At 41.8% G+C, this 27,992-nt stretch overlaps 1 protein-coding gene and 1 pseudogene across 1 annotated transcript in view; one reads left to right on the top strand and one right to left on the bottom strand.

The window, feature by feature from the left end:
* LOC100706586 (dachshund homolog 2) overlaps positions 1-27,992 on the bottom strand; it is a 113,491-nt gene that overhangs the window by 37,510 nt on the left and 47,989 nt on the right. The window contains exon 2 of the mRNA XM_005459544.4: positions 14,315-14,430. Within this exon, the coding sequence (XP_005459601.1) occupies positions 14,315-14,430 (116 nt within the window). The remainder of the gene's footprint in view (positions 1-14,314; positions 14,431-27,992) is intronic.
* Positions 4,940-5,053, top strand: LOC112846584 (uncharacterized; annotated as a pseudogene).

Below are 27,992 nucleotides of genomic sequence, written 5' to 3'. Positions count from 1 at the left end.
TATGGACGAGGAGGCAGTTTTGTACAATTTACAGACCAAAATAAAAAAAGTAATGGATTATTTAAGAGAATATATAATAATATGTATTATACTATAATAACATAATGCAGTACAATAATGAAATAATAATGAAAATAACCATTAGCTTTAGCGTTAGATCAATTTTGACTCATAGGTTTTCATACTTTGTATAATATATAATATAAAGCAACACTTGTGAAGGGAATTATTCTCTGACAGAAAATTAAATGGCTTTTTAATTATCAAAAAAATTACGAAAATGTGACATTTCTCTTACTAAAGAAAAATTTTGCAAATAAAATAAATAAAAACATCCCTGATTTCGGGGCAAAAGCTGTACAGACTGGACATCATACCTGCTTTTGGACTTAAACATGGACCGGGTGATATGTCAAAATATTTATACACTTACATATTTGTCAGTTCCAGTTTTTAAAAAGCGTTGCAAGTCAAAGAAAAACATAAACTTGGGCAATGCCGAAACCGAAATTCCTCTTCAGCAAACAATGATTCGAACTGTTAATCAGTCCAAGAACGGCAAAAACAACAGAGTGAGCAGAAAGAAAGAGCGACCGAAAGAAAGACAGAGGTCTATTCAGAGAGCCTGAGGGAGAGTGACCAGACGTATTGTCTGCTGCCTGCTGAGAGAGGAGGAGGAGGATGAAATGAAGAAAGATGATGGAAAAAAGAGGGCAAAAATAAGTTGTTTTTTTCTTGAGTGGACGCCATCGAACTGCTGCTCAAAAACGCTAAAGAAAGCACATGATTCTAAATTAAATCACGTCGTGTCATTTTCCATGATTTTTTAAAAATAATTCTGTATAAATTCAAGAAATAGCCTTTGTAATTTAATATAAACAACGATGTTTGTAGTATTAATCTTTCATTTGTTGGGTGAAATACCTTAGCGATAGTTTAAGGGGAAAAAGAGAAGACGACAAGACTTATATTAGGAAGAATGGAAGAAAGGCCCAAACACAGAAAGGGAGTTTGAAAATGGAAAAAAGGAGAATGGCATGGGAAAAAGTGGGACTGATAAAGGAAAGAAGGTCAGATAGATTAAAAAAAATGTGAAAGGAAAAACTTGCTGTTTTATGGGAGAAAGGGAAAGAACGACGAAACATGAAACAAAACTATATTATGGGAAAGATTTGAAGAAAATATGTGGCTCTTTACACAGGACAGTGTCAATCTGTCCACGAAATTCGTACCACTTCGGTTCATTCAGGAGTGCACAATTATTAGGTGAATAGCTATGACACTGTGTTAATATTCCCAAATAAAACATGTCAAAACCTCTAACTTTTCTTCTATTGTGACAATGAATTTAGCATTTGTTGCTTTGAGTTGGCTGGACTGACATAAAAGTTTGCACATGTATTTGTGTCTCTCTGAGGATGAATCCTTAAAATGATATACTAATCAATGAATTAATTAATGAATCCTTTGACTTTCCTCAGGCTTCATGGGGTCAACAACTGGAGAGCTAAAAAAAATTGTGTATAGATGGTTATGTTGCCCACATGATGAATTCTGATGCCTGACTTTAGACCAATGCAACAACGAGGTTAGGTTTGTACCTTTAAGTTGAATATTTTGATGAGACTGAATGCCATTATTTTTTTCCGCCAAGGAACAGTAGTAAATGGTAGCTGGAAAACTGAGAGAACCTCAAAATTACTGGATTGAAACAAATGTTCCCTTAAGAGCTAAGTTTTCATCCAACATCATGATCAAGTTTACACTTCACCCTGGGTCCTACTTTAAAATGTCAGCAAAACGTAATTTTGATTAACCTCATCTAATGCTGTAGTATAACACTAAAAATATAGCTCGTTAGCATGCTGATGTTGGCACACTGAGAAAAGCATTTATTTTTAAAGCTACAGAGCTGTTAGCATGGCACTCACCAAATTCTGCATGATTTTTACCTCATACATACATCTCCATGTAATCAGCATACATCTGAAAACCTGCTCCAGAGCTGAGGGAAGTCTTTTATACATAAACTGAAAAAGGAGTGGGCTGAGAACAGACCCCTGTGGAACACCTGTATTAGAGGTTGGAAAGGACTGGGTTTTTTAAGATCATTTTTCTGATTAGAAAGGAAAGATTTGAACATTCGCCATGTCGATGGATGAGAATGTCATGATTTATTGTATGAAATGCCTTTGAGTAAAAGAGTAACTGTAAAGAAGTGAAACAAATTATTTTTATGTTGAATTCATCAAAAATGTTCCTGCTTTTCTTTGAATACAAATGAACTCCAATCTAATGTAGACTGAATATTTCTTCCTTACATCTCTACAGACCTTTTTTCTCCAGGTAAACATCTTACTGCATAACTATGAAAGTTTCTTTTTAAAAGAAACCTGGTTTCTAAGTGATGCTATCATAGATGTTTATACTACATATCAAAGAAACTCCTTTCATTATCCAATTCAGGGGTGCAGGTTGCCAATGTGACAAAGGGCTAACAAAGAAAGAGACATTTAGTGGCAATTAAGAATGGCTAATTAACCTAACATGTATGTCTTTGGACTGTAGTGAAAGCACGAGTACCCGGAGAGAACCCATGCAGAAACAGTGACAGTCAGTTAAACCCACTTTAAACACTTTGAATTTACCATCTGGGTTGCATCTTTGTGTGGAGTTTGCATGTTCTTCACGTGTTTGCGTAGGTTCTCTCTGGGTACTCCGGCTTCCTCCCACAATCCAAAGACACGCAGTTAGTGGGGTTCGGTTAACTGGCGTTTCTAAATTGCTCATAGGTGTGAATGGTTGTCTGTCTCTCTGTGTTAGCCCTGTGGCAGAGTGGCAACCTGTCCAGGGCGTACCCCACCTCCAACCCCCTTTCACCCTTAATTGGACAAATGGAAGAAAATGGATGGATGGTATCTGTATTTGTTGTCGTCTGAATGACAGACTTATTATTCATTAATAGTTTTCATCTGAAAAAAAGTTGTTGAGATATTTTGTTCTGTACTTGTGGGCACAAGAGCAGAACGTAAATAAGTCACTTTAATTTTGTTGCGTTGAAAGTTGAAGTGAAGATGTTCAATTCAAGTTTTTCAAATTTGAGAATGAACGCTTGGGAATAGAAAACAAAGAGAGGTACAAGGGGATGGGGTTAAAATAGAAAATGGAGTCCCTCTGTGGGGTCAGGACTGCATTTACACATTGATTACTCTGAGGAACACCTTGACACACACACACACAGAGTTGCATTTACAGATACAGGAAACACACATGGGTGGACATGCACACACATTTGATCTCCATGTACACACACACACACTCAGATACAGAGTCAGAACGCCCGCTCCGCCTCAATGCAACCAGAAGACGATCAATAGCGAAGGCAGAGCCACAATACTGTTCTCCATCATGACTATCAAACACGCACACACACACACACACACACACACGCACACGCACACACACACACACAGCTCTCTCCCTTCCTATCTCAGATCGATGGCTGTCCGCTGTGTCCACGGTTACCGAGCATCGACCCCCGTCCCTAATGGCGACCACGAAACCTTGGGAATTAGTGTGTGATTGATTGACAGACTGCTTCAAAGGCACACGCATCATATAGCCTCCGTGTGTGTGTGTGTGTGTGTGTAGGACAGAGAGAGGGAATATATATATTTTCCAGTTTGTCTTCAAGTGTGTGTGTTTCAGCATCCCCCTGTGGGTTGTCTGCACATCGTTTACCCATCTCTTTTTTCCATCTTGTGCATTGTAATGCTTTCCGAAGGACATACGGTGGAAAGGAGAAGAGGACAAGTGATAAAGGAGGAGTGAAAAAACAAGGACTACAGAGCCCAGATCTCAATAGAGAAACCAGTGGATCATCAGCATAACTTGACAAAGTCAGGACTAGATTCTAAGAAAGCGCAAGGATTTTCCCACCAGCACTGAGATGGTGTTAAACCTTTTAATGACCAGTTAAAATGGTCAAAGGTTTTCATGTTTTCATTTGTTTATCTTACTATGCTAATGGCAATGTTGCGCCAGTGTCCGGCAGCCTCGCCTCTGTCAGTGCGCCCCAGGGTGGCTGTGGCTACAATGTAGCTTGCCATCACCAGTGTGTGAATGTGTGTGTGAATGGGTGGATGACTGGATGTGTAAAGCGCTTTGGGGTCCTTAGGGACTAGTAAAGCGCTATACAAATACAGGCCATTTACCAATGTTGTAAGCTGTTTCAACACTTTGATTAAGATCAATATAGGCAAAGCCGAAAAACATTCTAAAAGTCTGAAAAAACCAACCAAAAACCAGTGTCCAGAAATAAAGTGACTTAATATTAATAATCTGTTAATGTTACTGTTTGAGAGTTGCTAAAACGGGATCTGTTACAACAGTGCATGACATTCATAAAGGCTAGTATTAGCCTGTTTGGCCTGTAATATTAATAGGCTACTGTTCAGTATGTGTAAATATACCATTGTGCTTTTATTTATTCTTATTTTTAAATAAATAAAGTTTATCTTATGTTACAAAATCCATTTATTTGATTCACTTATACCAACTGGCTACAGCAATGTAACCACAGGGAGGCAATGTGAATCACGGTGATACATCCTGTTTCAGACATTATCGAAGATAGATAAAGCTACTGGGTCTGAAAAATAAAGACAAACGGGAAGTTTCTTAAACTTGCATTTATTTTTAATAGCGACCAGAGAGCGTTACCTGTGGTGCCAATAAGATTTCCAGTCTGATATATGTCAATGGGAAGAACGGCTCTCTTAGTTGACCTAAGTAAACACTTTCCAAATGAGTTTAATAACTTGTGACTGACAAGTTAGTAGCCAATGAGCGTGTGGTTTCACAGTCAGATCGCACTCTCTGGCAGTGTTCAGGGAGCATGCAGATTGGCTGCAAATTGTGGCACCTGGTACGCTCACTGGCTTTCAGCCATACCACCCTGAGCACACCTGATCTCATCAGATGTCAGAATCAAAGCAGAGTTGGGTTAGTACTTAGATGGGAGACCACCTGGGAATACTAGCTGCTGTAAGCTTGAGGCGGTTGTGGCTCAGGAGGTACAGTAAATAATCTACTAACCGGAAGGCTGGTGGTTCAATTCCTGGCATGCTGAAGTCTCCTTGGGTAAGATACTGAAACCCAAGTTACTCCTGATGCATTCAGAGTGTGTACGTTAGGTAAAAACGCTTGTATTGAGTGTGTGTGAATTGGTAAATACGACATGTTATATATGTGCCTTGACTCCACTCAAGTAGAAAACTGACATAAGAAGCAGTCCGATGATATCTACTAATATATGCATGGTGGTAAGAACAAGACAGGCCGGTACACACATCATAAATCCAACAGTAATTCTACTTAAGTGCTTTTTTCTTTCACAGGGTAAGAACATTTCTATGCACATATTAGTAAATGAAGACCCCATTATTCAAGCTATTATCATGGCAGCAAAAGGAAAACCTAGACAGTATTTAACAGGGAGTCTTAATTTTAGGACAGATCTGTGTGTATTTGTATTCTTTTATTTAGCATCAAGAATCAAATTTCCCTCCAACTGCAAGGTCTGTGAAATTGTAAATTACAAACATTCATATTCGCTGAATATTTCCTGAATATACCCTGAAGTGCCAATAGCAGGTTGGGATTTGGGTTTGTTGCATGTAACCATGAGGATTGTTAATTCCGAATAAAATCTGATTTTGTATTTAAAAAAAGCAAAAAATAAAAAAAGGCCTTGCTGTCATCGTTTAATCTTTCCTTATTGAAGAAGCACCAGCAGAAAATCCAAAAGGACTTGGAACTTTTTTCAAGACAAAGTTCAATAAAGACTTAATACTCATCAATTAGGTAACCAGGACTGGGTGGTTTTTATTTTATTTTATTTTCAGCTTCATGCTACATTTCACATGCTACACCCAAAACCTACTTCTAAACACAAAACTTTAAGTCCATGTCCTACATAATACAATAGTTGGACTAACTCCTTAGCATCACAAACATGTACCTTCTTTAGCTACTGAAAGGCCTTTCTTGATAAAAGCATCCACCACATGGCAGGCGATATCCTAAATGAGATCTGACAGTGTCCTCCACAGTGGGTCTGGATTGTCTTTAATAGCTTTGAGTTTGTTGGTGGAGGCCGTTGGGTGATATTCAACAGTCCTGAACCCCCCTCCCGAGCTCGCGTGAAACCCACCCCATTTGGCTGCGGTTGTAAATATTTAATCCACTGCACCTACATCTCTGACGAAGTGCTCTGAACGTGCTCTCAGAGATGGAGTGACACTTTGAATAAAACAAACAGGAAAACAGAGAAATTGCTCTTTGTGTTCTGAATTTAGAAACACACTGTTCTGGCTTTTTTTGTTTTTCCCCTTCCCTTTCTTCCGGCGAGCACTCGAGAGTGCCAATTTACAAATGCAGTCGATTGCTCTTGTGCTGAGTCAAATAGATTTCAGCTCAGTACTCTGGCACTTAGGTCGCCCATCTTTAGCTCTTACTCAATGTTCACGATGCCCATTTGCAGCCATTTTGCAGCCGCCATTTTGTGCTATTTCAAATGGAAATAGACACTAGCTGAAGAGTGATTGTTTTTGCAAAGTCTTTGACTTTGAACAGTTCAAACTAGAAGGCTTGGGGATTGCATTTGTTCTCCAGAATCAATACAAACTTTTCCATTAAGTTTCTTTATGAACTGTACAACAACTGGGTTTGTAGGTCAGGGACTTGAGTCAAATGGAAACAAGATTTGAAAGCCCGTTGAAGACAATGTTTGATGTAAACATTGGGTAATACAATGAAATCCAGTATTAGGGCTCAATTATCATTTAGTTTAAACTATTAGAGTTTGGGATTCTGTTGCCTGCTAAGATCTACCATCATATTCAGTCAAAAGTCTTAGGGTTTTATTGCCTATTCGGTCAATTGCTCAATGGTAGCTCAGCAGGTCTAATAAAATAAGTAACTATTGGTTCTATTGCCTGTTTCAGTCCAGTGTTATGGGTTCTATTGCCTGATAAACATCAGTCGAGATTACTCTGACTCTTGGGAAATCTGTCTTTGACATTAACGGCTTATAAATGTTAAAAAACAATATGAGTGCTGTTTAGGTTTCTGTTGCCTGTTCAAAGCCAGTTGTTAGGGTTTACCTAATAAAGTTAGCAGTTTAGTGGTTAAAGGTCAGAAGTAAAAATCAATGATTATGAGTTCTGTTGGCCTCATAAATATTCATTGGGACTTTACCGTCTAATTAGATGAACAATTTAAGCGATCTAATGCCTAATAAAGCCACCAATTAGAGCTTTTAGTACCTGATTACATCCCAAAAGCAAAGCAAAGCTGAAAGTTTAAAAGTCATTAGTAATGATGAGAGGCTCTTTACAGGTAAATGTAAGTCCACCTTATACCCAAAAAACAAATGTTTAAGAACATACATCCCCTATTAGTGATGGTTATTATAGTTTCCATTAACTATTAATGTTCTGTTAACCGTTCAAGTTGATGTCTGTGTTGAATTGCATGTTGGTGTGATTGATTTGTATTTTTTACTGCCTGAAGTTTGTGGGTTCACTTTCCTGTTAAAAGTCAGTAGTTATGATCTCAGTTTCATAGTTATGTCTATAGTTACAGATTAGAGTAAAGTTCAAAAGTCACAGTTCAAAAATAATCCTCATTTATGTTATGTTGGGTGTATGTGTGGCTCCTCAGTTTAACCTCGATCTGAAACCACCCTCTCAGTAAGCAAATTTTCTACTGATTGGCTGATCCATGCAAACAGCAGATGTGGGCGGGCCTTCTGTTCTCATTGTACCTGAGATGCCCATATTAAGGATATTTTCCCTCCATGAAAGCCTGAAACTGAGTGTACGCCACACACTGACCTTATTACTGCAGACTTTTGGATATGGTTAATATCAGCATCACCACTGTAACTGTATATCTGCCTGAAAATAAGACAGGGCATAATAGGCTCCTTTGTCAGAGGTGCTGGCTAACGTCATTGGCTTTTATGAGGAAAGAGTGATTAAAAAGTGATGCAGCAGGAGGGGAAGGATTAAAAAGAAAAAACTTAATGTCACCTCAGTCCTCCTCAGACTCCCTCCCTCTCACTCTCCCGCTCCACCTCCTTCATCTCTCTCTCTCTCTCTCTGCAGGTGCACATAAGAGTCCTCAGACAAGTGTATTCTTTTCAGGACAAGATTGAAAGCACTTCATCTGTAACCTACACAGAGTGCTTGTAAGTGTGTGTGTGTGTGTGTTTTCATGCAGCCAGATGTGTTCATCACTTCAAAATGGATGTATTTGCACAAGACTGTGCTAAAGAAAAGTGTTTACGCACCGATTGTGCATGGATACAAAGTCCGTTATAGGTGTGTGTTTAAAAAAGAAAAAAAAATGGCGTACTTGTGCATCTCTGTAAGTGTGTGTGTGTGTGTGTTTGAAGACAAGGCGAACCATTGAGCTGTTTTTGAAGTGAATTAACAAGTCAAATGAGTGCCGCAGCACCCTGCATAGGTTACCACACACACACACACAAACACACTCCCACGCTTATCATCGCAGCGTCTTTGTTAAGGAAGATGAGGCCAATTAAACTGATATCACTCTCTCGCTGTTGTTGACGCCTCCTGCCCTCCCTTCTTCTCTCTCATCTTTATGTTCCATCCTCCTGTTTTTGTCTCCTTCCTCTGTTTCTCAGTTTTTAACCTTTTTTCTTTCTTTACTCTTTTTTTCCTCTCGTCTTCGTCCGCTGGTTTCTTTACTTTTTTCTTTAAAGTACTCCATCCACATTTTCCACCTCCTCCTTCATCCACGATTTCTTCCAACATCTCCCTTCTTCTCTGCCCTCCTCACTGTCCCGTCTTCTTCGTCTTCTTCATTTTCCGCCCTCATGTCCTCTGCCTTTCTCTCACCATTTCCTCCAAACTCTCTCCTCCTCCTCCTCTCTCCGCGTTTCCTAACCGTGTGATAAATGTCCATCTGCGATTGGCCGATGCCCCCCATCGCTGTGGCGCCCGCGAGGTCGTAAACAACAGCCCGTCTCCCCCAGCAACGTGGTGTCTCCATGGACGCAGGGCCACTAAGACGACCGACTCTGCATGTGTGTGTGACTGAGACAGAATGCGACATCTGACAACTGCCAAGTGTGTGTGTGTGTGTGTGTGTGTGTGTTTTATATATGTTGTGCATGCGTGTGCGTGAGTGTGCATGAGTGTGTGTGTGTGAGCTAATGAGCAATCATAAGTGAGCAAATGTTGTCTCTGGGTTCCACTAATGTTTAACAAACACACACACACACACACACTTATATCAGGTGTGTGTGTGTGTGCCATTAGTATGCCACAGTGAGCTGTGTCCATATGTCACTAAACAAAACCATGTTTTATTTATCCTGTAGAGGGAGAGGGAGGAGAGAAGGAGGCCAACAGTCACTGTCAAGGGGGATGGAGGGAAGGATGGAGGAGAAAAACTGGCGAGGTGATGGAGGGGAAAGATCTGAAGGAACGAGAGCGGCAAGAGGGAAACGCAAATATGAATGAAGAGGAAGGGAGATGAAGATCAGAGGAAGAGAAGTGAGGAGGTTCAAAATGTGGAAGGAAAGGAAAGAGGAGATGATTGAAATGAGGGTAGGAAGGAGAGAAGGAAAGTTTAGTGTGGGACCAATATGAGTTGAGAGGGGAAAGATGGAAGGAGACAGTCAAGGAGGCAAGAGCAGAGGAAGGGAAAGGGGTAGGAGAATTCAGGGTTGAAGAAATGACAGAAGAAACAACAGGAAGGAAAAAGAGGTGGAGGAGGAATATCTGGAAAATAAAAGGAAGGTTGGAAAGAAAGGGAAAGGAAAGAAGGCTGGAAATAAAAGAGGAAAGGACAAATTAAAGAAAAAAGGAAATGAAGGGAAAGAAAGGAGAAGAAGAGAGGGAAGGGTAGTGACCCAAAAAAAAGAAAGAAAGCCAATAGAGGGAGCAGGAGGGATTTTTTTTTAAAGGACAAAATTAGGGGAGAGGGGACAGAGGGAAGGAGAAAACCAAGGAGGCAAGGAGGATACAAAAACAGCACATGAAAGAAGGAACATGAGGAAAAATTAAGAGGTTGTGAGGGAATGAAGGAGGAATACAAAGATGGGAAAAAGAAGGTGAGGAGAATGACGCTGAGGGCATGACGAAGGGATGGGGTAGGAAGCAGGAAAGCAAAAAGGAATGATGAATAAAGAAAGAAGAAAACTGCGGCAAATGAGTGGCACATGGAAAGAAAATCATGGAAGATGAAATAAAAAATGACAAAAAAGGAAAGGGGGGGAGATATGGAGATATGGATGGTGGTGACCATGGTGGATGGTGGAACTAGAAAAAGAAGGAAGAGTGAAGGATAGAAAAGTTTACAAGAAGAGTCGAGATGAATGGAATGAGTCTAGGAATGAAAATGTGAACAGAGCAGGGAAGCAAGGCAAGAGACAATCAAGCAGAATACAAAAAAGCAGAGAAAGGAAGAAAATTGAGGAAAATTTGCAGGAAAAAGGAGGGAAGAGTGAAGGAATGAAGGAAGATGAGAAGGGAGGATAGAAAGTATGTTAGGAGATGGCAAGTTTAAGGAAGGAAAAGAAGAAAACAGGTTAGGAGAATGGAGGGCAAGTAGGGGGCATAGGTAGGAGAAATTAAGATGAGGAAGCAGGATGGAAGAAGATGGAAAATGAGGGAAGGAAGATAGAAAGGTTTCAGGAGCAAATTAAGCAAAAGAAAGGAAAGGACAGAAGAAAATTAAAGCATGAGGAGGGGGAGAAACAAAAAGAAAGAAAGAGGAGGCCCAGGAAAGGAATTACAAAGATGAGTAGAGGCAAGAGGAGGGAAGAAAATGGCGAGGAGATAGAGAAGGAAATAAAAGGGGAGGAAGGAAGAAAGAAAGAAGAGGGGAAAGAAGGAAAGCAGGAAGTAGAGTAGCAGAATAGGTACAGGAGAGGAGTAGGAGAGACAGGAAGCGGAGATTGAAGAGGACAAAGTGACAAAATAAAGGAAGCAAAGAATGAAGTGAGAAAGGTGGCAGACGGTGCGAAGGACAACAAAAGTTAAAAAATGACAGAAAGAGGGAAGAGAAGGGAGTGAGAGGAGTAGGAAGGAATAAAGTAAGGAAAATGCAGGCAGGAGGAAAAGAAGAGACTTAAAAAATGAAGAACATGAAAACCTGGATGACAGAGCAGGAAGGAGGGAGGGAGACGAGTTGAGGAAGAAGGGAAAGGGAAGAAAAGAGGGACACAGCAAGGGAAGGAGGAGGGAGGATGGACAGATGGAGGAGTGGGACCCCAGAGACGTGTCATTCATCACACCACCATGCAATCTGCACTCGTTCACTCTCCCTTTCTCTTTCTCTGCAGGTCTTTTTCCTCCTCGTCTCCTTCGCTTTACCGCATCTTTTTTTCTTTCGTTGTATCCACTCGTTTATCCGTCTTCCATCCCGCCATTTTTGTCACACTCCTTGCCTCCTCCTCGGTTCCGTCTTTTTTCCCCCACTCTTTGGTCCCTCCAACCATCTTTTCCTCAGTACTTTGGCAGTCATTTTTAGGTTTCATTAGCTCCTCTGGCGACATCCCTCCTTTCTTCTCTCCATTTCTCCCCCTCCTCTATCCTTTGCGTTCCCTCCATTTCCACTTTCTGTGGCTACAGAAGGGGAAAAAAAGAGGCAGCCTTTCATTTTGTTTTCTTTGCCATCTCGAGTGCTCGGAAGGAAAGGATGTGGATAGAGGAAAAGAGGCAGGTAAGGTGAAAAAGAGGGACAGAAGAAAAAGCAGGAGTGGGAAACCGAATGACAGGGTGAATCAGAGGAAGAATTTCCAGGAAGAAAATTTTAAAAACGGAAGGAAAGCAAGTAGAAGAGAAGTAAGAGAAGACGCTGACTTCACGGTTTCTCTAAGAATAAGAATAAGATAAGAAGGTCAAACTCACATATATCCGAAAAATTTTACACAGGTGGCTGGAAGAAGAACCTGGTACCTAAATGCAGGTGAAACAAAGACCTTTCATAAGCTATAGCTCATGCTGATCAACCACGTGTCCCACATGCTAATACGGCCCTTGAAAGCTTAACCAAAATGCACTTTTTTGAAGTTTTCTCTAGTGGATTATCGGAAAACAGCTCCAACATTCAGAGTACCGATGCGTGTTGGTTACTTCACATCACAGATCACCAAAGGTGGGCCGCAGCCCAGATCCGGACCTAGATGCTGTCTTTTATGGATCCACACTATTTACTATACTCTTACAGACCGTGTGTTCTTTTCTCGTTTGATATTTTACATGGCTTCATTAAATATGCTGACAATAGCTGATTCCGAGGAGGTCGAGTGGGAACCTTCTTCGTTTTTGGTTGCTCTAATAACAGAGTGACCTATCTGCACGCTTCTTCGGTCGGCAGATGCAAACGATACAGAGAAAACAGTTTCTACATGAAACTGCTCACAACAGGGTACGCATAAAAACACCTCATGATTTCTGGAAGGAGACATTCCTGTTGAGTGTACAAATATATTTTATGGTGCTCTGAGCAACATATTGTGAGTACTCAGAGCACTGTCCATATCTCTCACATCCACACAATCTAGATGCTTACACAGCACTACAGGCATTACAGAGATGTTAAGACATTTGATCAAAAAATTTAAAAAACATGAGTGTTTCCTTAAAATCCAGCCTGCTCTGGATTCATGGTAGATGTTAAATTGAAAGCTCAAAATTAGTGAAATGTGTCAGTGCGAAGCTTTATCAGGATTACTGGTCATTTTCTCTGGAGGTTATAAGCATAACAATGTGATACTTTTTTCCATTAAAGGCCAGCAGTTGGCTCCTCTACCAGCTGTCACCAATTCGCAAACTGAAACACGTGTCAAACACAGAGCGGGAAACACATTAGATCCATTAAACAGACATGGAAACACAGTAACAGAGTGAGCTGACCAGCGCGAGCCATTCAGGACCAACCAGCAGCGAAATTTAGAGCGGTCGAGGGGGAAACACAAACTTTGATATGAAAACTGTTGTGCTGTATTAACAAAGCAAAGCTACATTTTTGTCATTTTATGCATTTATCATGCCTAAAGACTATGCATAAATAATATTTCACATTAAAAAGCACGACTGAAGTGCCTGTGACCACATATTCATAAACATGTGCACACTTAATGACACAAAACGGAACACAAGTCATTTCTAAATCAGATTTTAGGTATACTCATAAACCCCATTAGAAATTCATGGAAACTAACGGTCACCAGACTTCTGTTTGTTTTTCATTAGTTCTTCCTGAAAATGCACCAGAAAATCCTTTATTGCTCATACTCAAGTCCATCTGGTCATTGAGTACATATCCTTGACTAATGACTGAAAACGTATCTGAACAAAAATCTGTGTTCAGCCATTACTTTAAGTGCTGTAAAGGAACTTAAATGGGTTAAAAGTTGAATTTTCTCTTCCAGTCCAGTGCAAAAATGCCCAGAGCATTCGTAAAATCTACAGCCCTGACCAGCTAATTACACAGCACAAGCTAACAGGAACATTCATTTCCTACTAACCATTGATCACTTTAGAGATCTTTGCAGTTTTAGGCACAAAAACAACTTTTCCCACAGATTTCCCCACAATCTTTCAGTTATCTTCTTGTTTGCTCTTACACCGCTCGTATGGAAGCAATCCAGGCTCTAGACAGTGTATCGCTGTGCTTTACCACAGGTGCTAGAGGTGATGAAGTCGTCACTCATCACTGCATCTTCTATGAAAGGAAGAAAATGTCCTCCTTACGTTGCATTGTATGTGACCTGTCATCTGCACAACCCGCCTCATTACCTGCGCTCTCCATTTTCATGGAAATACCAGACTTACAACGTCAGGTCGCGGGACATGTTAGCATGAAAAGCATCGTATGTTTAAATTAAGCATCAAAGAGACAATTTCAGTCCCTACAAGTCAATGAATCTAAAATTCCTGAGTCCTGAATTATTCTAAAAATGAACACCGTTTATGCTTGCATGCGATCCCAGATTTTTCCACCTGTGTTTGGTTGGGTTAGATTAGTATTTATTGAAAGTAATTTGCATCAAAAAGCAGTTGTTGACCTATCCATCCACCCCAACCTCCTCCCTACACAACTTCCTCTCTGTTTCCTGTCATAATTACTTTGACCAGTAGAGGACACTATCACAGAGTCCTCAGAAGCTGCTGGAACAACCAAAAAAAGACTCAAAACAAATCCCAATAAGGAAATAAAATGCATCAAAAACGAGAACATCATTCATGTCTTGCTCTCTTTCTCTTACCAGTGTGGGACAGCAGACTGGGGGACAGCAGGCCGGGGAGACCCGGGTGGAGCAGCCTGGGGCTTTCCTGGATCCCTGCACCAGAACAACGCTTGGGAGGACGGCCTGGACGAGAGCTGGAGGGGGAGAGAGAGAAAAAGATATTAGTTACTAAGATTTTCCAGAAAAATGAAGCCATTATAATCTGTGCACGCCTCTCAGACCATCTGCATCAAACATGATACAATACAGTATCATTCAAAGCACTTAGGTTAAACAGGATAAGGACTTAATATTCATTCATGTATATCAGTTTCACATCTGAGGTCGTTGTTTTCCATATAAAGATATCAACACTGTCAGCTGTGTCGGGCAGACAAGTTTCCAAGGACTCCAAGCAAAAAGTAAAAGCTGCCTCACCAACATATTTCATCCTGCCCTTTGGAGCAACTAAAAGACTATGAAGTACAAAGTCTCATGACCACCAAGTGTTTCTGAAATCCTGAGTATGGCTGACAGACTTCTACTGTGAAGAAGCTACAGGAAGGAAACTCAGCAGAAAACTTAAATGTTGTTTAGATATGCAGATTGTTATTGCTGCCGATGGACTTTAAGGAGTTTACAGTCTTCACGGAGAGACAGAGGAGGAACAAATATGCTAACACTCATGTACAACAGCATTCTTTTTACGTACATAAGCTGGGATACATGTTCTACATGAGCAAGTGAACCTGAATAAACACTCAACACACTCCAGCATCTCTCTCAACCCCCCTATTTCTGTCACACACACACACACACAACCTACTGTATTATGCATGTGCACGTAGGCATAAATAAACACACTCAAACAAGAATACTGTAACTGAACACATGCGGCTAAACATAAAGGACACACACACACACACACACACACACACACACACACACACACAGAGGAGGTGCGCATGCAGGCCAACTCTCTGCAGGGTAGCTAAGTAACAGATGGCCGTCCAAAGTCATTTACACCTAGAGAGAGAGAGAGAGAGAGCGAGAGGCCAAAAAATAAAACCTGTTCAAGACTTCGACATAGTGCCACTGCATGAGATTGGAAAAAATAGAAGCAGCTAAAAAAATAGAAGCAGGTACACTCTACTTTATTTTCCAAACCTAACATTTCTGTAATGAATGTACAAAAGTGTGACTTTCCCTGTGCTAACAGAAGCCGCTAATGTTAGCTTGTATAGCTAACTAGCTTTTTATTACTTGACTTTGAAACAAAGGGAAACGTCTTCAGTGCTAAATATGGTAAATGTTTGATACACAATCTACCCCAACAAAAATTAATTAAATAAATAAATAGAATGGAGCTCGTCTGCTTGATGACAGTTGAGCCAAGAAATACTGAGCCACTTGTGTCATAGCAGTAGCTCAACCACAGTTTAACAAAGTCATTTGAAAAGTGACTCCAGCACTTACACTAAAAAACCTGGAGGGTCAAACTTCTAATAAAACTTTTTTTTTGTTAAATCAGAAATTTATGCATTTCTGTGATCATTTTTAGATGGGACACTAGTCTTGTATCTCCACCCGGGGTTAATACACAGAAAACTAACAATCACTGTTTTGTGATTGTAAAAGTGTTCTTAAATAATCCTTTTTGTTGGATTTTACAGTCCTTATACCAACACTGCCCCCACAAAAGCAGCACTGCACTGTTATTTTAATGTCATTTGCAAAGACCTTGAAAACACCAAGGATATTGCCTTAAAAGGATAAGAAATATACATGACAGCAATGTATTTGGTTTTTAATTGTACATCAATAAAAGACTAACCAAATATTACTTTTTTGATTCATACCAGCTGTGGATATGGGAAAGTGAACCATATGCACATGTTTTTCCTACTTATAAAATCATAATTTGTATGTGTAATTGTGGCCCTCAGTGCATCAAGTTGTGTTTATAGTGATATATTGAGAAACAGCTTTGTTTTTCCCAGAAACAGAAGGTTTCTTCCCATGGCCACTGACAGAGATTTATATTTTAGTATGAGATTTTCTCTTTTTTCTTTTTCAGAATCAGAATCACAATCGCATTTATTGGCCATGTATATGCGCAAACATATAAGGAATTTGGTATATATATATATATATCCCTGACCGGTTGGAGGCAGGTGTAAGTTGCTGAGAAATCGATTGCTACAGCTCTTCTCAAGTAGGTCCAGAGACTAGTCAGTGAAGCCCTGGCAACCACTGGTTGCTCAGGATTCTACCACCAGTTGGTGAGTGGTTTCTGGAGGTTGCTGCCAGGCACTAGCATGAAATTGGTCACAAAGACTTGTATGAAAGCACAGAAAACCTCCTTGTGATTGCTTTGATTGCCAGCAGGTTCCTGATGACTGCAAACCCTTGCAAGCTGTGGTGAAACTTAATTTTTCCCTAGTAAACGTTCTCTAAGCCCTAGGGTAGATATCATTCATAATGTCCAGATATGAACACAGAATTAACCTCTTTTTGGAAATACAGTTTTACAGCTAACACAAGTCTGGGTGCAAGTCTGAAAAGCACCTAACAAGGATGTGGGCTTACAGACGGTCAGCTACTACAACAGCAGAGACTACAGAGTGGCTGTGCGGTTTTCCAGGAACGTGTCAAGTACTGAATATCGGTCAAATCCCACTGGGAGGTGCGGCGCAAGAGAGAAAAGAGAAAGTGTGCTAAAAGAGAGAAAACGTCTGCAAATGTTTTTGGGTGTGATCTGTATGTGAGAAAAAAGACGTGCACACACAAACACACACACACACAAACACCGAAAAAAGAGAGAGAGGCAGAGGAGCATGAAGAAATGAAAACATGAACCTTCACTTTTCCTTTGAACTCTGCTTCACCTCGTCCTCCTTCAATCACACACACACTCATCTTTGCAATAAACGCCCTGTTCTCTCTCTCTTTTACAGACACACACACACCCACACATGCGCAGGTGTTTGCATTCAAACCTTAAAACCTTTCCATCAACAACCCTCTGCTACCTTTCAACTCCCACATACACACAATGGATACATGTTACAGTACCAGGTGCGTGTGTGTGTGTGTGCTCATCTGCATCCATCCATGTGTAAGCAACATTAGAGTGTGTTTGTGCGCATCCACATGAATTCATGCAGTGTGTGTGTGTGTGTCTGTGTGTGTATAGAGGACACATGATATCGCCTTCTCATTAGCCTTACAGTTCTTTGTTCAGAGTAATGACTGCAGTGTGTGTGTGTGTGTGTGAGTGTGTGTGTGTGTGTGTGTGTGTCCCGTAGGGTTGCCATATGTTGGGCATTAATCCTCGTCAACGGTCCACTCTCCTTACTGCACCGAGCACAGGAACAAAGAGCAGGTCACACACACATACACATCACATAGACATGGAAGCACATACGCTCACATACATGCTACATATATGAACACACACACAGGCAGTAAGTAGAAGTTTGGCTACACACACACACACACACACATACACACACAAACTTCAGAGTCAGTCCATTGACCTACATTCATCTGTTAACCCTTAACCTCGACTGCAAACAGCAACAAGACCACTTCTTGTCCACAGGTTCCTGTTTCTTCACTGAAGATGTGGCATAGTTATGCCGGTGACCTTTCACCCTTAACCCTCCGTACCTGTCCACATTTATCTCTCATTTCCATTTCAACCAAAGTTTAGGCCTCTCTTAGCCTGGTTCCAATCAGACCCTTTTGGCGTGAGCATGTGTATTCTGATGTGGATCAACACAACCAGCCTTCTTTTTGTGGAATTTTTCATCCCAAATAAAGCGAGACTGTCCTTGTAGCCACCTGTAATTTTCAAGTGCGATGCAGATAAATGTTGCCAACTGCTCCATGGGGAATGCTGCAAGTCCCAGCTAGACCTTGAGTCAAAGTTTTCCTATAATTGCAGACATCTTTATCATAGAATTCCAAACAATGCCCAACCCTAATTAATGTGTGACGAATGATCCAGTAGAATCGGCGCCCTTCATCCTGCCTGGTCTGCAGGTGTAACTATTGCAAAGGAGAGGTGAGTCAGAAAAGTTATTTGGCCATAGCAGAAGCAGATATGCTTGGCACAGACCAAAGACAGCTTTTCGTGAGAATAATTGTTGGGCTTTCGGTGGCGAAATGCTATGCCTTGGGCTTTGCTGCTTTGAGGGCTGAGGATCATAACACAGAGTGCTTGAAGATAGAGCAAGTCCATCTGTCTGAAAGATAAAGTTGAAATGTTAAAGGACCTCTCAACAGGATGATGACCACAGCAAATCTATAGTGTAATGTCCCAGATGGAATAAGTGGAAATGGCTTCATCAAAGCCCAACTGAGATATATTTGTGGTTATTTCAAATGGACGGTACATCCAAGAGAACCATCAAACTTACTGCAGTTTACGGAATTTTGCAAGGAAGGTTTGTCAAAATAGCGTGACAGTGCAGAAAAAACACCAAAAATGTTATCACAGGCTTCTGATGCCAACAGTGTACTTAGGTTTTTTAGATGAACTGAAATTTTCAGTTTAATACTAAATGACTAAATGAAGCTCCAGCTCATTCACAAAGGGTCACCACAGCAGACAGGTTTGGTTTGCACATGCAACCTGGAGTTCCACCAGTATTATAACTTTTGGGCAGCATGGTGGAGCAGTGGTTAGAGTTGTTGCCTCACCGCAGGAAGTTACTGGGTTCGAATTGGGCTCTCTCTGCATGTTGTCCTTGTGTCTGCGTGGGTTCTTTGTGGATACTCCGGCTCCAGCAGTCTAAAGACATGTAGTTAGTGGGGTTAGTCGATTGTAAATTGCCCATAGGTGTGAATGGTTGTCTGTCTCTCCGTGTTAGCCCTGCGACAGACTGGCCACCAAACCCTAACCCTTTATCCTGCCTCTTGGATAGGCTTGAGCCTCCCCACCCCGTGACTCTCAATTAGATAAGCAAAAGAAGAATGCATGGAGGGTATTAGAACTTTGGCCCCAACAGGTCTATGCATGAGACAACTTTAGAAACATAAGCTTCCCTCCCCATCTCCAGCTGCCTCCCTCTTCCCGCTCCACCACAATCACCCACACATGCAGGGCCTTGGGGTAGGGGTGTGTCACCAGGGTGCAGAGGAGACATCCCCCCCCTCTGTCCCCTTCTGGCTGCCTCTGCCTCAATTTTATCCCACAACTTAGACATTCACATTACTCACACTCTCATTACACATACATATAGGATCTTGGGGGTGGGCACGCTACAGGGATTCCAAATTACCATCAGGGTATACACCTCACCCCTGGCGTCGTTGCCCACCTCTCAATTTTAAATACACGTAGACATTGAGGGCTAGCAGGAGGGGCTATACGCTTACCTGCTGCTCTGGCAGGTAGCTCCATGCCCTCCTGGGTTTTAAATGCACCTTAGAACACACATACATCAACACTACATATGAGCGGGTGGAGGGAGGTTTGGAGTCTTCCTACACCCCCGTTCTCTGCGGCCTGCTGGAGCGGGGGGGGCTAGGAGGAGGAGTTGGCCGTCCGACTGGGGTCTGGAATGTGGGGCCTCCCTGCTGCTGCGGAGTCGGGGCAGTCTGCTTCTCCCCACCACAGGGAAAAGGGTAACATCACCTGGGTCTGGGCGCAGTTTCCCCCTCCAGGGGCAAGGGTACCTAGACCCGGGGCTTAGAGTACGCTTGGGGAGTGTGATTGTGTGTACAGTGTCTCTCTATGTCTGTCTCCATGTTGGGTGAGTGTTGAGTAATTGTATATGAGAGCATGAGGGTGGGAATAGATGTTTGTATCTGTGTGTGCCTGTTTGTCTGTGTCTATATGTCAGGTTGGGTATCAGACGCCACCTCTCTGGGGACATCTCAGGCCCTCCAAGGTTTGGAGGCCCATCTCCCCCACCACTTCCCCTGCCGGTGGCAGACGCCCTCAGACATCGGTGCGTTGGTGGTTCTTTGTGTCCGGGGGTGGGCGCCCAGGTACCCACCGGCTCACTCCTTGGCGGCTGCTTATCGGGGCCTGGAGCCTGGGGCTCGCTCGGGCCACTTCGGGGATGGGGTGCCCTCGGCCTCTCGGCCCGGGGCTCGGTCACTCAGGCACAGCTGGCTGCCGGCGGAGCTCACGGGCACGTCACTGCAACCCCCCCGGCTTCTGCTCCGCGGCTGCTGAGTGACCCCTCATCTGGGACTCTCCTCAGCTCTTTCTGGGATAGTGGCGCGGCTGCCCCTCTGTTGGTCTTCCTTGGTCTCTTGTGTTCTGGGGGCCTCTGGATGTCTGGAGTTTTGATCTCCTCCATACCTGCTTCATGCCCTGGAGGATGGGGCAGTGGCCCCCCACACCCTCTAGCAGATCATTACATGAAGGAACCTTTTAAAAACAAGCGCGTTCATGCTCACAGGTGCACACACGGGTGATCACACACACAAACTACACCCTTTTTGGCTCCTACCTCAAAGCACACTGTGCGCTGTCGATCTCACGTGCTGCACAATAATGTTTAATATTTAGTATTTACTGTCATATTCCCATATATCATTGTGATGTTGTTTATTACTCTCGTTTTCTTCTGCTTGCTTTCTTTTTTTCTTAACAGGTGATCCAGGTGATCGATATATGTATTTTTTGTCTGCTTATTCTGTTGGTTTTTGGTTTTTGCCCTTCACCCCCGTCCCTCTTCTCAGCTGTTTTTCTTTCCCTCTTTCTTTCTCCCCTTTTCTTTCCACCAGTCAAGTCTGTCCCGTATTCAGCAAGTGAAAATAAAATAAACAATAAAAGGTGAATCAAATGGACCATTACGGCAAGGCTGGGATGGTCCATTTGGTAAAGTAAATCCGTTGGGCATCTTTCTTCGCCTTTAGACAATAATTCTGATGGCAAAAGAACCAAACGGGACAGGTTAAAAAAAAAAAAAAAAAAAAAAAAAAAAAAAAAAAGAAACATAAGCTACAAATGTTAAGCTTGTCAATGATCCTATTACCCTACTGTCCTGTTATTCAGTTTTTACTAATAGAAAAGAAGGTTGAAAGGGTAAGTAGAAGTATCAATAAAATGAATCACTTCCACTGTGAAAGGAGTGGAAGACAAAAGAAAAGTGAAAGATAAAGTTACCCCCTGTTGTCCAAATGTTATACTTTAAGACTCATATTCAATACCAGTCTCAAAAATGGAACAATACTCGTTGTATAAAGGATAACAGAATATCCGTCTTCCTCGTGGTTAGAAAAACCGATGGACATAGCCACCGTGATGTCAGCCACTAGTTAGTTAAGTCCAGTCCAGAATCCTGAAGTTGAGCTTTTCTTTCCGTGTTTTGATGACTGATGTGATGAGCGAGTGGCGGATCTGATTGAGAAATTGACTTGCGATTGATAAATAGTTAAACAGTGACCACACCCTGGACTCTTCTTTTTTGCCTATTAAAATGACCATAATGTACAAAATAGACTCGCAATTGAGATCATAAAGTGAACATGAAGGTCTTTAAACCATTGACAGAGAGAGGAAGCCATGTGGTCACATTTCCAAACCCATTCCTCGAGAGCTACTATCCTGCAGCTTTTAGATGCATCCCTACTCCAAAACAGCTGAATCAAATGGTTTGATTACCTCTTCAGCATGCCATCAAGTTTGGCAAAGGCCTGATAACAAGCCACTGATTTGATTCAGGTGTGTCGGAACATGGACGCATCTAAAAGCTACAGGACGGTAGCTCTCGAGGACTAGGATTGGGCACCCCTGCCATAGACTTTTATATAATCAGAAGACCAGGATTCACCCCCTGCTGGCCATAAGAAAGAATACAGGCTTAAGGCACTTGAGGGTTGGCTTCATTCTTCAGTACTAGAAGCTATATTCATCTTTTAAACCATAGCATGGTACATGTATGTTCTTGGCTATGGAGATATTCTGTGCTGTAGTGCCCAAACACTACAGCAGTAACTCATCACTGGTCTCTGTATGAAAACACTGGATGGGCTTCATTACGGTCAAGAAGAAACAGCCATCTCAAGTTACCCACATCTCCAATTTAAATCCTGTAACAACACTTCACAGTTGAGTAAACTTTACTACAGATATTCGCTCTGTTTGAGCTAACCTTGAACCTAGAACTTCTTTCAGACATTATGCATCGTTAAAATGGAATAAAGTACAAACTCGAGTCCTTTATTCCCCTATGGAGAGATTTAGAGCTTTATTAATCAGTGTGTTTAATGATGCTGCTGCACACATGCATGTGGCAATATACTAGATCTGATTCATTGATTGCTATTGTGTTCCTACAGATAAAAAAGTACTTTGGTCAGTCTAATTATATCAAGAGTGGTGGAGGAGCTAAAGTAAGCTACAACAATAAAACACGAGCTGGGGTAAATCATGACTGAAACGAACTCTGTGGCTGAAAAATTATACAGGAGACACAGTCTGCCCCTGTTTGTTTACAGTAATTATAATATTGTCTCATAATTACACAGGTAATGATTTATGGAGGTTAATTAAAGTAAGACACACGGTAGCTTCCGAATGTTTGCTGCTGATGTATTTTGGTTATTTGATGACCTTTTAATTGGCCGAGAACACCAAAACATGCCACGAATGGAAAACACGAAGGTGACATTTTACACACGCGCGCACACACACACACACACACCCAACGATCTGATGAGCCACCTTGAAGTAAGTCTTCCCACTTTGACACACGCGCCCCATCGCCTGTCCTCCCAAATGGCCGTCTCTATGGTGACGGAGCCTTGATCAATACTCCGTCATTGGCTCTGATGGCCGGTCAGGGTCGGTCACACACACACACACACACACACACACACACACACACACACACACACCGATGCCTGCACACACACTCAAATAACACACGCACAAACAGGCATGGCGGTGAATAAGCACGGACTCGCTAACACGTTTGACAGATTGATTTAGCTCAGAACGTGCAGAGGTCACACACACCGAGCGCACGCACACACACACACAGTGTAGTTTATCAAAGCCTAGTGCGGTCAATACGTGGGGCTGAGCGAGGGGTCAACCCTCTTTAACTAAAATCTTTCATCTTCACTCCTTCCTTTCTCCCATCTCACCATCAGCATGCTAATCTTTCCCCCTCCTCATTTTCTTTTGGTTTTTCCTCCTCTCGTTCATGTATTGGTTTTCTCTCTCGGTGCTCCGGTATCCGGTGATCCTAATTTGGCTTTGTTCTTGGATTTGGTTTCCTTTTTTCCCCCTCATCAAATAAGTAAAACATTTTTGTAACTTCTGTATTTTTGGTGTCATGATAAAATGAGTTCTCAGTGAGTTTTAGTTAGATTCATTCAACTTTTACTTTATTTGTTATTAGGGTTTCCTTTTTTGTCAAGATTTTCTTTCAAATGTTGAATCCCTTGAAAAAAATCTATTCACCTTTTGTAGTCTTTTTTTTTTCATTAAATTAATATTTCACATGTATATTTTTTAGGATTGCAGATGCATTCTTTGCCTTATTGTTGTTTATGTGTCAGTTTTTAGTTTTGTAGTCACAGTCCAAAATGTTATAATCCTGAAATGTTACTCAGTTATTTCATATATTTTTGGTATTGTTTGGACATTTTTTACATCTCTGTCTGTTGTAGGGATGCTCCAAATACAGCACTTACAAATTATAACACTATCCTTCTTTTTTTTCTGCTTATCCAGGGATGGACTACGGGGGCAACACCCTAAGAAGCCCAGCAACTTTCTCCAGTTCTTTTAAAGGACACTGAGGTGTTCCCAGGCCATTCAAGAGATGTAATCCTACGTCTAGGGTGGAGGGCCTGGCGATCTGATCTCCAGCTGTTGAGGCCGACTGTTGGGACACGCTAACATCCATCCTCTTCTGCTTATTCAGGGTCGCATGGGTGGGTGGAGCCCATCCCAGCTGCCATAGGGCGAAAGGCAGAGTACACCCTGGACAGGTCGCCAGTCTGGCTAACACAGAGAGACAGTCACACTGAAACCTATGGGGGACTTCTGGGTCTGAAAAGTAAAGCCAGTGATAAGGTGTTTTCAAACTACATGTTTGCTAATGATCAGCAGGGGGCGATTCTTGTTGCTGCAATGCTAAGTACAGAAAGATGTCTGTGAAGGTTCTCAGTCATCCAGGTCTTTTCTTTCCAAGCTCCTTAGACTAAGTACAGAAACTCTAAGAAAAAAAAAGTCACTCTTTTGGTTGTTTTGTCTGGTAAGTTTGGGCTTGGTCACTATTTCCAAGTCTTGCTGAAAATGTGTTTGGTTTGTCGATTGTGGCACTTGTTTGTGTTTCTGGACACTGAAGCCTTGTCCCCATTTAACTGATAGCTGGTTGCTAGCAGACATTGCAGGCTACGGTTGTATAGCCTCCTGAGACCCTGTGTCCTCATACAGGGGCATTACATTTTTGCTATTCTGCGCCTCATACTTCATTCTACTCAGCAGTGTCTTAGACTTCGTCTCCACACAAGGACATACTTTCTCTCTTTCACAACTTCAGGTCAAATTATGTCACAACCTCTGCTAATCGTTTATTTTCTTTGTCTCAGAATTGCCGGTTGGTGGACATTTATACATTTCCTTCTTTCCATCCATCTTTTTCCTCCTTATTTTCTTCTTGCTCCCTCTCCGTTTTCTGTCTCCCTGCACCTCTCAACCATCATAAATCGTGTCACTGACTTACATCCTCTCTGTCCCTCTCTGTGTGTCTTTACTCTTTGTTTGTAGCAGAACAACAATCCATTCTTTTTAAAGAGACACCAGAGAAATGGGATACATGTCTGTCCATGCACACACACAGACACACACTCACTCACGAGGAAAGGCATCATAATCATGGACGCTCACGGACTCACAAGAGAGAGGGAGAAAGAGAGAGAGATGGATGTTTACTTTCTTCTGGGCTTCCGCCTCTTTGATTGGACAGATGAATGACTTCATTGTGTGTGTGTTTCCTTCTCTCTTTTTCTGTCTTTCGTTTTCGACATGGAGAAAAAAGAGCCAGAGGAAGAGGTGGAAAAAAAAGAGAAAGAAAGACAGGGAGAGAATGAGACCGAGAGAGCACTAGAGTAAGGTAAGCAATAATAAGTATTGACTGATAAGGGAAGTAGAGCGAAAATAATAAAGGAGGAAAAAAAATCACCCTAAAACACAGAGTGGAGGGAAACAGGGATCCTGTATTGATTAACTGATGACACCTCTCTCCTTCTTCTCATCCTTCGCTTCTTTTTCACCCCTTATTTATCCATTTCTGCTTACTTACTATTTATCTTACCACTTCCTGTCTTTTCTCCTATACTTATTTTCTCACATCTGCTCAAATCTTAATCTATCCTTCTTCCCATCTTATTTTTCCATTCATCTGTCCATTTAGCAGTCTATTCCCACTAGCATTCATCCATTTGTCCATCTATCACATGTACCATCCATCCAGCTTTTCCATCTATCCTTTATCTTCAACCTAGAACATTAACTGATAGGTTTACCATGGGCTTACCATGTTGTTATAATGCAGTCTTTGCACTCGGCGCAGGAATTCATGTGGATGTCTCTGACAAGTACTAATAAACCTGAAGATTGCTGCAAACCAAGCACACACTCTATGGCAATGGTGCTCCCCAACGACTGCATCTTCCTTCCCTGGAGACGAAGAGCCCAAGGTGTTTACCCAGAATCAAGGTTTTCCAAATCCCAATGATATCAAGCATCCACAGTATGCCCCTGAACAAACCCAATCCTGGGAGGTAATCGCCCTACAGGACCCAAAACGACCCTTTTCCAACCATCTAATGGCATCACAGAACACCCCCAGGAATGGTCATAGGTATACTATGATATGGTATACTGGTATACTGCGTACAGTAGTAGGCAGTATACCATGGCTTCAAATCTAAAATGTAAAACAAATATTCACTTCAATGTTGTGGCTGATCGGTATATACATGTATCAAATCTCCTAGCCATCTATTCATATTTTAATCCACTGTATCTCCATCTGTGCCACCATATGCCCTATAAGTTTGGCAAGTATGCTAACATTTTGCAGTTGGACAGCCAATAATTGTCGATATCGCCTATTCACAAGTTCATTTACAAACTCTTCCAAATGGACAAACAGGTGAGGATTCTGTGTTACTGAATTATCAGGATGCATGACCTGTAAGTTCAACAGCTGCTTTCCCAGACACATATCAAGTCCCAGAGTGAAAGGAAAATTCATTGAAGATCACCACGGACAAAGTTTTCAGCCTAAGACTTGGCTTAATCTTTTTTAGGACAAAGAAATGTCAGAGAAATTTCTCAGCCAAAGACTTCCACAATGGCGCTTTGTTCTGCAAGACTTCCAATGCAACAACAAGTCTATATTCGGTGGTCATTCACTAGGCATATCTCTGCTAATGTCTGTGTATGAGCTGTAATCCTCAAAAATGCCAGTAATTGGAATTTACATGTTAATTATTTGCCACTTTGAAAAAAACAAAACCCAAAAAGCAATGGCCTCTCCAGTCGCCTATACGCAATTTATTTCTTTAGTCACTCAATCAAACAATCAAATGATCTATCCAATCATCCACCTTTCTACCTACACTGTCTATTTTTCTTTGTTGTACCAACCAATTCGTCAGAGTCCATCCTTCTACGAATCATTTACATGTCCTCTACCTTTCCATCCATTCATCCTTTATCTGTATATGCATCTATCCACACAAACACACATTCTCTATCATCTGTCTATAAATATCTATCTGCACATCCTCTGTCCCCATTCTTAGTATCCTCTTTTTTGTATCAATCCATCTACATATCAGTCATCTATGCAGCCATTTTGCCATTCTTGCATCCATCTCTATTTTCTATATCTACCACCACCCATCTCCCTCGGTCTCTCTCTCTCTCCAGTGGAACAGGTGTGCAACGGGACAAGAGACAAAAACACTCCTGCATTTTTAACCAGCACCTATTAAATATTAAACATGGCACACACACACACACACACACACACAGTCATACACTGAGCGACACACAATCGCTGACGAGACAAGTTATACAGGTCGATGGGCTAACGTGTGTCTGCATGTCTGCGTGAGTGTGTGCGAGTGTGTGATGGCTTTAAGCGCCATTACCTTACTTCCTCGGCATGTGGGCAAACACACACACACACAGGGATAATTCATACAGGCATACACGGTGCTCTCACATGTTAACATTTAAGAGGTAAAACTATAACAGACTCCATGTTCTCTCTCTCTCCTCTTCTGTGTGTCCGTCCCCCCACCCCCCGCCTTCCCTCCCTCGCCGTCTCTTTGAAGTGCTCCATAACAAACTATAACAACAGGAAGTTTTCAATGCGCCACATTGAGAAGGAATGTCACATATGGTATGAGCGAGGGAGGGACGGAGCAAGGGAAGGAGAAACACAGGGAGGATTAGAGGAGCTGGATGGATGGTTACACTGTAGCTAGAAAGCCGCCTTCACTTCAAGGAAAACTGCAACTTTATATAATAGCTCCCCAACGACCCTGACTTAAGTGGTTTTCATAGAAAATAAAGATTATCTAAAAATTCAATAATCAATAGATTTAATCTGCAGAATAGTCTTGACAAGCCTCTCTTCCTCTCATTCAACCTCTGCTATTTTCCTTTATTTGGCCCTAATGTTCTTTAGTCTTACACAGAAGTCATAAAACGACAAAATCA

The sequence above is a fragment of the Oreochromis niloticus genome, linkage group LG3, assembly GCF_001858045.2.
Source record: "Oreochromis niloticus isolate F11D_XX linkage group LG3, O_niloticus_UMD_NMBU, whole genome shotgun sequence".
Classification (NCBI taxonomy): domain Eukaryota; kingdom Metazoa; phylum Chordata; class Actinopteri; order Cichliformes; family Cichlidae; genus Oreochromis; species Oreochromis niloticus.
Note: the sequence above shows the minus strand (reverse complement) of the source record. Positions and strands in the feature narration are given on the sequence as shown.